Source organism: Lasioglossum baleicum, chromosome 13, assembly GCF_051020765.1.
Source record: "Lasioglossum baleicum chromosome 13, iyLasBale1, whole genome shotgun sequence".
In the NCBI taxonomy this organism is placed as follows: domain Eukaryota; kingdom Metazoa; phylum Arthropoda; class Insecta; order Hymenoptera; family Halictidae; genus Lasioglossum; species Lasioglossum baleicum.
In genome coordinates, this window is record NC_134941.1 from 4,519,689 (window position 1) to 4,530,310 (window position 10,622).

The following is a 10,622-nucleotide window of genomic DNA, read 5'->3' on the forward strand; positions in this document are numbered from 1 at the left end:
CAATTTTTTAGTTCACTGACTGTATATTAATTCCACAGCGTAGACACATTATTATCGCTGTAATTATCGTCTCTTCCGCCACGGAAAAACATTACACATAGTTCAGGAGTCTCTAGCTCCAGGAAAGTGTATTATCGAAAAAGAGGTGTGCAGAGCACTGGAACGTTCCTCGCGGATAAATGTTTCTCCATAGTCGTGCTCGACTTCATCCTTCATTGCCGGTGCTCTTGGTACTTTCGTTTTTCGGCTTCCGTTCTCTCGGGTTGAAGTCGCTCTCCCGCCGTTGCGGTCTGATATATTCCGGATTAATGCAAACGGCTAATGTTATGTTAATGTTCGTCGCGATGGTATTAGCGGTCCCCGGCTCGCATACCGTAAATACCGAATAGAATAATCCTCGTGTTAACCGGCGCTAGAGCGCTGCCTAGCTGTGACCTCCAAGATGTAGGTGAATCCCAACCTTCTTTCTGACTTAGCCACTCGCTTCTCCCCGGGATAAGGTTCGAAGTAAGAGAGAAGTCCAACGAGGGGGAGAGAGAGGAGAGAAGGTAGATAAGAGGAGCTCAGAGTGGCGACCAGGGAATGAAATTGAACTGCACACAATTTTCTAGACCCCTCTCTTTGAAATTCTTATCGGTACACGCTGCGGCGAGAAAATAATGACATCGGGAAGAATGGAAAGCGACGTGTACGAAAAAATCATTCTCGTCCGATTAGATTTCTGCCCTCGATTATAAAATCCTGTTCTGATGCAATTATACATTCTGTCACACTCAATAACATTGTTTGAAAAGCCAATTTATTTATGCTTCAAAAACTTCTGAATCATTTGCAAAAATTTTTATTCAAAGCCATTTTTCAGACATGGTACAGTACATTGTTATGTGCGTTTTGACCTGGTCTTTTTAATTATAAACAAAACACATCTAAAACACGGTAAACATCGTTTTGTATCTGCACAAAGAAGAAAGTTATATGAGGTGTCAATAATATATACATTTTCAATGTTTTTATAAATTTTAAAATATGGACTGGTTATATGACACATCGGAATCATTTAGTTCGCGTGTTTCGTGTGAATTCGTCGCCCTCTTTTCACGGTCGGAAGTAATCGGGGTCACCAACAAAAAGGAGCAAAGTAAAGGGAAGATGAAGCAAGTACGAGGTGAACAGGAATTGACAACATAGGCAGCAATTAACGCAACGAGGTTGCCCGTCGAGCTGCGAAAACAATGAATGGCGGACAATAGGATAGTCCCTATTGTTTCGGCCGATTCAGAAATACAATTAACGTTAGTCTTAATTTACGCGACAATTAACGTCAATCGATTTGACCAGGTCGGACGATAACCGAATGCAATTAACGGTCCCAACGTGATTAACGAGTGACTGAAAACATTTACGCTACAGCTACACACGTCAACCATAGAAAACACGAACGGATGGTACCCGGCTCTGCTTTCTATCCGGGTTTCAAAGTGTTCCCCCGCTTGTTTTTAATGACTTATACGGAACGATAACTTCGCGTTGAAGAGGTGCAGAGGAGTGCGCCGTGTATGCAGGGTCTCCTTCGTGCACGGGAACTCGGAAATTTCAAATTTAATTCACTTAACATCGTCAATTTGCACGTTCCGTGTGAAATGCTCGTGCGCGCTTCTGCCGCTACGAAAACAGTATGAAATATCTTGACGGGAGGGAGCCATAATCCTTGCCTTATAAACTTTTCACCAGTTCGCGCGTTAACGCGAAAAATTTTCCGCGGACTGTGCAACGCTTTATTGTTGATTCCGTGCCGACTGAAATAAACGCGTATAGCTCCGATATAATGTATCGGGTGGTAAAGCGAGTCGTCCCGTTTATGACTTTAATTTATCGATCCTAAAAATGTGGGCTTTTCGTTGTTATACGAGGACGGAAAGGATGATTAAAAACGATGAAAATGATTTTATCGTTTCCACAATAAAAATACAGGTGGAAACCATGGAAATGTAGTTTACGACATAGTATTACACAATATGTCTATATGTCCACCCCAAGTGATTAAATTAACCCTTTGCACTCGGAGCTATTTTAAATGCAAAATTAAACATTTCTTCCGACCTAGAATATTCCCATTGTCTACGATTTGTTAAATTTGTTAGATTTGAAATTGATACAATACCTCGTACAATACTTAAATGGTTAGTAATTGATTAGGTACCGACATATCTAATAATGTAAACAATATTTTAAATAATGGCACATCAATTTTTAGCGGCGCCACTCGAGTGCTAAGGGTTAAAGTGATGAAATTACCACAAAGATTCCTTTTTAAATATATTATTGCGACAACCTCTAAAACAACCCCTAAAAAATGATGGAACAGAGGGGATATCAACGAACTCTTCCTTCCTTCTTCAATCATTTACCAGTAACCACAAGACCTCTTGGGGTCTTTCGTGACCCCAGCAAATTCTTCCGCACACTGCTTTTTGCTGAGGTATTGCGCGATTACTTCAAAGTGATGATTATAAACTTTCTACCTAAATTGCAACAAGGTGGGTTGGAATAAATATTTAATTTCTTGCTGAATATGTTTACAATTTTGAAAATAATATAATAGTATATTTAGGTCTTATAAAATAGACCTACCCATTTTTATCATAAATGATTAAAAACCCACAGTCTAGTGATGATCAACCCGAAAGCAATGGTATAAGAAAGGTTGTCACGGAACAAACTAGAAATTATTGTAAATAAAATATTCTATTGACATGTGACGACGCGGAACCGTGTAGAAATTCGCAACAATACTATTTGAATAATGCCAACACGCCGAACACATTAACAGAAAGATTAACGTTGATATTACACATTTTTCCGTGCGATTAATCGCGCTTGTGTATGAGGGACGCGTTAAGCATGTATCATCAAGAGATTGCAACACAGGAGCAGTTCGCCATCATTCCATCGGAACGGAAAATAGCAGATGAAAGTGGCAGCAGCCTTAAATCAGAAAGGCTGGTGCCCCGGTTGCCGGCGATCGGGTGCGCGTTCATCGTATATCGAGACCGTGTATCGAGAGAGAGCCGGGGTGGTAACGGAGAGGCTCGTTACGTTCTCGACAATTAATTACCCTTCGTAAAACTGCGCGACGCGAACGATTTGTCTTCATTGGAGGGGCGACTTATCAGGGTGGCACGGGGTTGCGATACGCGGCGGGGAAAGGGAAGCAGCCGATAAAAGAAGGGCTGACGGGGGAAAATGAGGAAAAAGGATAGCGGGACGGAGCAAGTCGGGGCCAGGCAAGGCCAGGCCAGAGTGAGGAGGCCGGGGGTGAAAGTAAATTTGTGAGGACGTAAAAAGGTGCCACCTTCGCCGTCTGCCGTCCCCTATCGAATCATCCATCAATTGCTTTATAATATCGAGACGTCGTTTGTCAATCTTTTTGTTCCGACGGCGCACTCGATATCGTACACAGGCTGCACCGTCGAGCGCCGTGCAATCGAAAAAGAACGATTTTTAATGGATAAATAACGATGGAATGTAAAATGCTGTGTGTTGTGTCTTGTCGGTGGTCAACCGCGATTAGCGAGCCGCTGGGAAACACGTCATCTTATTGTTAAGTTTGTTTCCAATAATAATGCATAATCATCTCAAACACTGCATGTTGTCTCATTTAACTATGTATGAAATGTATGAATTGAAATATTTCATGGATGATCTGGTATCCCAAAATTCAAATGTTCCAATCATCATATTTACGAGAAGTTATCCAGGGTTAAATAAAATCTTGCAGAGAAAACTTTGTTCGTTTTGTTCTATATGTAATATACTTTTCCATAAAGAATCAGTTCTCCTTGTAGTATTATGTCACGGTATCGGATACGGCTTGTATGGGGCAGGTCCTGAAGGATGTAGTCAGTGACCGTTCAGGATGCCGCTCTGGAAACAGCTGCCAAGGAAACCACACGTCCTTCGGGAACTAATCGTTAACCGTTCACGTAGAAAATTGCTCGATCCTTTCTGTTGTTTTTCGGTGGCTGCCGGGTTTCACGTGCAATTGTGTTAGATCAGCGACTCGCCTTCGGTTTTCCACGTTCCTTAAAATTTCATTTCGTCTCTGACTCCAGCGAAATTCATTGAGACCCCCTCCGGATTCAGCTCAGTCACGGTGCCGAGGTGGATTTTCGGTACACGCGCGGCAGAACACGAACGTTACAATTAAACGATCGATTAAACGGCACGCAAACTGCAAAATAATTTCAAATAAAGCCTACGAGGTGCGCGCGTGCGGTTTTCGAATGCAAAATATCGAGCACGCTGGTCTATAACACCTTGTACCTGACACGTTTCGCTTTAAAGACTATTAACGTGTTAGTTGACACGAAACCATGACAATCGGTCAATTAGCTGTTTAATCACTTGCAGACCTGTCACTCAGCACACCGCTGCACCCGATTGATGTTGGCACAGCGCGAACATACAATCGAGCTTACGCCCTGGTTGTATTATATTAAATTGCTTCAGAGGCCCATAGAAAAAGAATTCGCAGCCCTGTGCTCGACATGTAATAGTTATTACGAATCCTCAAAGAGCGTTTAATATATACGTACACATTTCGAATAAAAAATGTCGAGTGTTTTACACAATTAAGCTTAACCCCTGCTGGTTATAGTATACTAAATTGGTGTAGAGGCCCGACAAAAAAGAAATCGTAGTACTGATAAAATATAACTTGTCTGCATTAGTTACAACATACATTATTGTATTCTTATTGTATTATTACTATATTCTATATCATTGTATTAACTTATATTATTCCTGTAAAGCGAAATAAACCCAGAAGGGTTTAAAATGCTTACAAATAAAAAAAAAGTTACAACATACAAGAGCTACATATATACTGATTTCTTTTCTTAATCAGTTTAATAATTTAGTTCAATATATTCGCTATTTTAATTTTGATCCATTAATTTTGAATAAAGGATTTTCAGTGTTTCACAACATCGTAACTTGTAAGGTATTCGTTAAGTAACAAATACTAAACATGTGATGTGTCTTAGTATTTTGTCCAAAATTGTACATCAATTTTCGTATCATAAACGTATCAGAGATTTCCATGCCAAATATTGCAAATTGCAAACCGTCACTTTCTATAGAATCGAACTGACTACCAAATAATCCCCTTTGTACGTATAACACGTTAGGTAGGAATAGGCTTATTGTACCCACTATGTATTACGTGATCGCATAAACTGTGTCAGTTATCGTAGTTCATGTACTGTTCAGAGAAAGAGAGTAAACTGGCGGGGCGGGAACGGGGCTAGAGGAACACAAAGGCAATCTGAATGGTCGGGCTTCTTACCCCGTTCCCGTCCCGCTAGTTTATACTCTTTCTTTGGACGGTACCTATATGAACATCCATATTTCATTGCGGTGATTTATTACTTACAAAAACTATTTCTACCTTCTAAGACGAATCCTCATGCTATTCTAAGATGGGAAGAAGTGATTGTAAACGATGATTAACACCAATGATGTACCTATATGAACATCCATATTTCATTGTGGCGATGTATTAATTACAGAAACTATCACTACTTTCTAAGACGAATTCTCATGCTATTCTAAAATGGGAAGTGATTGTAAACGATGACTAACACCAATGATTCAAACCTAGTGCAATAATTTTAATATGACAGGACATGTGTATAGACCCAATACTGCAAATGACCATGAATGGAAGTATTTGTGCAAGAGCGTGCACGCAAGGAAACTCAAAGTACCAAATTTTGTTTTTCCGAGTTACGATGTAGAGGCAGTAGAATAGGTCGGCGCGTGGTCGGGCAGAAAAAGGAATATCTCGCGGGCGATTTCGCGGCGATCTCTCGAACGTTTTCGTTTAATGCCGGTCATTAGTCACGGGTGCGGCGCCATCGGGGAGCCGCGGAGCTCGTCGTCGCTTTCCGGTTGTGTATGTATCCTGGTCTGGGGACTCCGATGCGACGGTTGAAACGAAAACAGGCCGACGACGAGGATAATAAGGACTCGTTAGCTGCCGGAGCAGCGGATCTCCTGCGGAAGACCGAGCTCGCTTCCCGGCCTTGTTCGGGCCAACTTTTTCCGGGCCGATTGCGCTCGTTTCCGCGCGGGCTGCGGGATCAGCTTTTTAAAATGCCGGTAATTTCCATTTTTAACGAGCCACAATGGATTCCCCGTGGCGCGCCGCGTCGGATTTATCTTCACCGGTCGCGTCCTACTCCGCCAAACGATCGCGGATCGTATAAGGGGAATTAATCACGCGAAACTGTTGCAAAACCGCCGGGCAGATTTTTCTCGGGTACGGCCGAGGAAAAAAGCCGGCGAGAAAGAGAGAAAAAGAGAGAGAGAGAGCCCCTGGGTCCGCCAACGAACTTACCACCCTCCTCGTTTCGCACTGAACGCCGGTAATTGGTTGTTAATTAGAAGCGCCTGTAAACTCATCAACCGTGTTACCCAGTGCGCGGTGCGTCACGCACGACCAGGTCGGCCCGAGCCGGCCCGACTCGGCCCACACCGCCGCGTCTGTTGGCTATTAAGTATCGCGTGAATAATAGCTTCATGGAATTAGAAGGAACTTAAGAAGTTTGTATATTAAAGTTCGCTAGTTGAATTACGAACTTGTAAATCAGAAAGTTACGCGCGCCCCGTCGATGCTTCTTTCTTTTTTTAATTATGAGGGAAAAAGCGCACCGTGAAGTAGGCTACCGCGGACGGAATATAATTCTTTGCTAGGAACAATACAGAATATGGAATATGTTTAGTGTGGAAACTCGATTTCCAAGAGCATTTAGTTTGGAAATGGGTCGTGTATGTTTCAGGTAAATATAATTTTAAACTGTAACACACTCGTTAAGTTCTTCAATATGTTGATAGTTGAACCAATTCGGTCATCAGTGACTAAACGGGACATAATACGATTGTGTTTAACCATTAAGTGTACTTTGGCACGCCTCGTATAACTTTGAAAATGTACTGTAGAAATGTACTGATTCAGTGCAATTATGTTTAATATTCATCTCTATCAAAATTGTAAACAGAAACATAGAGAGATGGTAAAATTTCATGTAATTCCACGAATAGTATTAATGTATATAGCTACACATTCATTAAATATATTAGACAAGCATTAATATTAGAAAATATAAGAATATATAAGAACAAAATCCTATTGTTGGCAGAGAATTACTAGATTTAATACCAATCATAACAAGTACTTTTGTGGCTGGATAAAACACGGTCAATTGCACTCTCGTTTTTAAATAACGTCTTTGCTCGCACGCATCATAGTTTCGTTATCTAGGGCTAAAGAAATACAAGAATTTCAGTAGAATAAGCCACAACAGGCCACCGCGGCGGGGAACGAGGGGATCGAGTAGCACGCGAGGTAAACAAAAACGAGAACGAAAAGAAAGGGGTGAGAGACGAACGCAGGAAGACATGGGGAACGAGAACACGTAGAGAGAAGCGACGAGGGGAAGAAATAAAAGTCGAAAGGTGGGGCCGAGCGGGCGAGCGAGACGAGACGGCAAGGGAAATAAAAAGAAATTGTCATCGTCCGGGTGGTTGCAACCACCCTTGTAACCGTGCCGCTTCTTCCCCCCTTCTCTCGCTTCTTCAGTCCCACCCACGACCGAGCTTTCCTCAGTCCCGCTTTACAGCCACTGTCATTTGTTTTTACGTTCGCTCCATGTCGTTCCTGAAAATCCTTCGCCTGTCGCGAAAGCCATTCGCCCGTCCTTGTCCTGCGAGATTTCGTCCTGGAGCAGCAACGAACAGCGAGAAAGAGAGGGAGGGAGAGGGAGACCGGAAGCGCGTCTCGCCAGGAAAACTCGCAGGAAACCAAGCACGCGTGCGCGTCTTTCTCTCTCGAGAAGTTTGAAACGCGCCGGCAATCTCGGGGAATAAGAAGGACGCGCGAAACTAACAGAAAATTTCGAAGTCTCCAGATAAAGGTGTTCCCTTCTCCTTGGCTGGTCCGGCTCCGCAGAGTTTGTTGGATTGGAGCGGAGTGAAGTTTGCGCGGAGCGGAGCCGAGCTGAGCGGAGCAGACCGCGTCGAGCCCGCTGTTTTCTATATTTGTCGGAGTGTTGAACTCTCGCCGCTAGGAAAGTTTTCAGATGAAATTCTGTTTAACTGCAAGATCAACCGAGGATCTCGGCCCCGGTATTAACCCCCGCTGGATATTGACTTTGCCAGGATGTCTGCTAGACATCTGTCTGGCCAGGGGATCCGGTTCGAGCCCGGTGTCGGATAATTTACCGGGACGGATTAATAATATCTGCCGTGTTTTTCCGAACTATCGCGGTCGAAAGTTCTGCCGGCATGTTTCAAGATTAACTCCGTGACCGGCACGCAGGTCGAGTCGGGTTTCCATCCACCGACAACGAAAGTTTTCGTTACTCGACGAACGAGACGGGCAACATTGTTCTGTGTTCGGCACTGGAATATTTTCAGTCCGGACATGTGTCCTCTAAGATATTTTTCTGATTGTCTGTGTCCACCGGAAGCTTGCTCTTTAGATCTAATTTTGTTTGCAATGCGGGCGGCTTTGTCTCAATGAATTCTTTCTTATGAAGGAAGACGGTTATCCTGATCATTTAGCTGCATCATACAATGTAATGGACCAGAGACAATAAAACATATAGGCTGATCGATAACCAGTGCTACAACCGATAAGGGGGCAATTCTACATATACAAAACAGTTCGAAAATGTAGAATAAAATTCAACACAACCTGTGTTTTCGAGAAAATCGACTTTGAAGTCGACGCCGTCAAGTTCGCATGCTTAGCATTCGTAAGTAGAACCGGTACGTCATGAGCAGACGTGTCAGACGATTACTATTCCACACCACGCGTGTTCGACGAATTTTCAAACTCGATTTTCTCGAAAACGAAATCTCGTACGAAAAAGTTTTATTTTATATTTTCGATTTATTTTGTATGTAGAATCACCCCCTTTTCCGTGTATTATGAATTAATCAAATTATGGTCAGCTATTTAGACCCAACTCAAATTGATTTGAGTAAACTTAAATTAAACTAAAATAAGCGTGGTAAAATACAGAAATTCCTGAAATTGAGATTTTTACATTTTCGGTCCTGTCTCCTCTCCCTATGCTCCAAAGTTTAATTTCGTTTGGCTACAATTGTCACACGGAATTACATCTGTGGTCTGTATCAACGAGGAGAAGTGCAGCGTTCTTTTTGGGTGGATTCGGGTTTCGCGATGGTTCTCGCAGATCTCGTTGATGGTCGGAGATTTTGAGAGAGAAAGACGGGAGTAGGAGAGAACGTGATTGAGGATCTCGGAGTCCCCGGATAAAGGTTTTCTGCTTAAACTTTATACGAAAAAGTTTCCGTGAAAATAAAGGAGAAAGTTCGAGCTTATTTCCGACGAGAGACCAGCGAGCAAGATAGGGGGCGAAGGTGATAAAGACAGTATCGCGTATTAATTTCGCCCGACTATTTAATTAGCAGGGCCTAAGTAGAGAAGATAAGAGTTTAATGAATACAGATAGCCTTGTAATCCTAACAGTTTTCTTCTTCCCTTCTTATCTGACTCTTCGCCATGACTCTTTGTTCCTTAAGGGAACAATGGAACGGTTTAAGCGCTTCGCGGAAAAAAAGCACACCGTTGCCATGGCGACAAAGAATTTCTTTTAAACCACCCTGATTTTTTTTTTAGTTTAATGACAGGTTACACAGTGAATTGGAGTTTATTATCCAATCGAACGGCGGCGAGGTCGACGATCACCGGAATTAAAATCATTCGACGACGTTGGCTATCAATGCTTGTACTTGAGACAACTCGGTAATCAAGAATCACGGTTTCATAGGAGATCAGATTTTTACTTGTTAGATACCCATGATGTTGAATAGGTATCAACTAAAGTGCTTATTAATTCGGTTATGCATTTGTTGCATGTTCGAAGGTACAATAGAAAATTCAACCATTAAAACATTTCATTAATCCGTAAAAATTGTAAGAGTACTCACTGAACTGCGATGTGATATTCGCCGGCTTCACGATCTTCGGGCAGACCCTGAAGAGGCCTAGCTTGAAGTGGACACTCACGACATTCGCATAACTACGCGGTAGCTGGGGAAGAATCAACTTCTCCTCGGTATGGAGCCAGGCAGGTCCTAAAAGGGCCGTGCTTAGGGCTGCCAGCGCCGCGATCCCACATACAACACCGCACCTGGTCAACCTGATGCCACCATGACCACCCGAGCAACACATCTTTCGTCTCTGTGATTCCTCGCTTCCTTCAGGATGACATTTCTCAGCAGCACGAGGAATCACCTCGTCGACTTCAACAGCCCCTGTCTTTCATTGCGACTGAACACTTCCCTTGAGCTGCGACACATTATCGTACACCTTGCTCGCGAGTTCGCAATACCGTTCAGCGCACTGTCCTTCGATTCGGGGAGCACCGATTGCACTTGGAATTACATGTACTTGAAACTAGGGGTCCTTGAAGCCGGAAGATCTCCGATTGTCCATCCTGCATCAAACAGAAAAGAAAGACATATTAGAACAAGAATAATATTCTTAACATTGAACTTTTTAAAAATTATTCGTACATACCGACCAGTCC

The 10,622-nt window shown here is 42.8% G+C and overlaps 1 protein-coding gene across 2 annotated transcripts in view; it reads right to left on the minus strand.

Moving 5' to 3' along the window:
* Window positions 1-10,622, minus strand: part of LOC143215264 (uncharacterized) — a 309,905-nt gene that overhangs the window by 283,679 nt on the left and 15,604 nt on the right. For both annotated transcript variants that reach the window (XM_076437245.1, XM_076437246.1), the window contains exon 2: window positions 10,021-10,529. In XM_076437245.1, coding sequence (XP_076293360.1) covers window positions 10,021-10,264 — 244 coding nt within the window. In that variant the 5' untranslated portion in view covers window positions 10,265-10,529. The remainder of the gene's footprint in view (window positions 1-10,020; window positions 10,530-10,622) is intronic.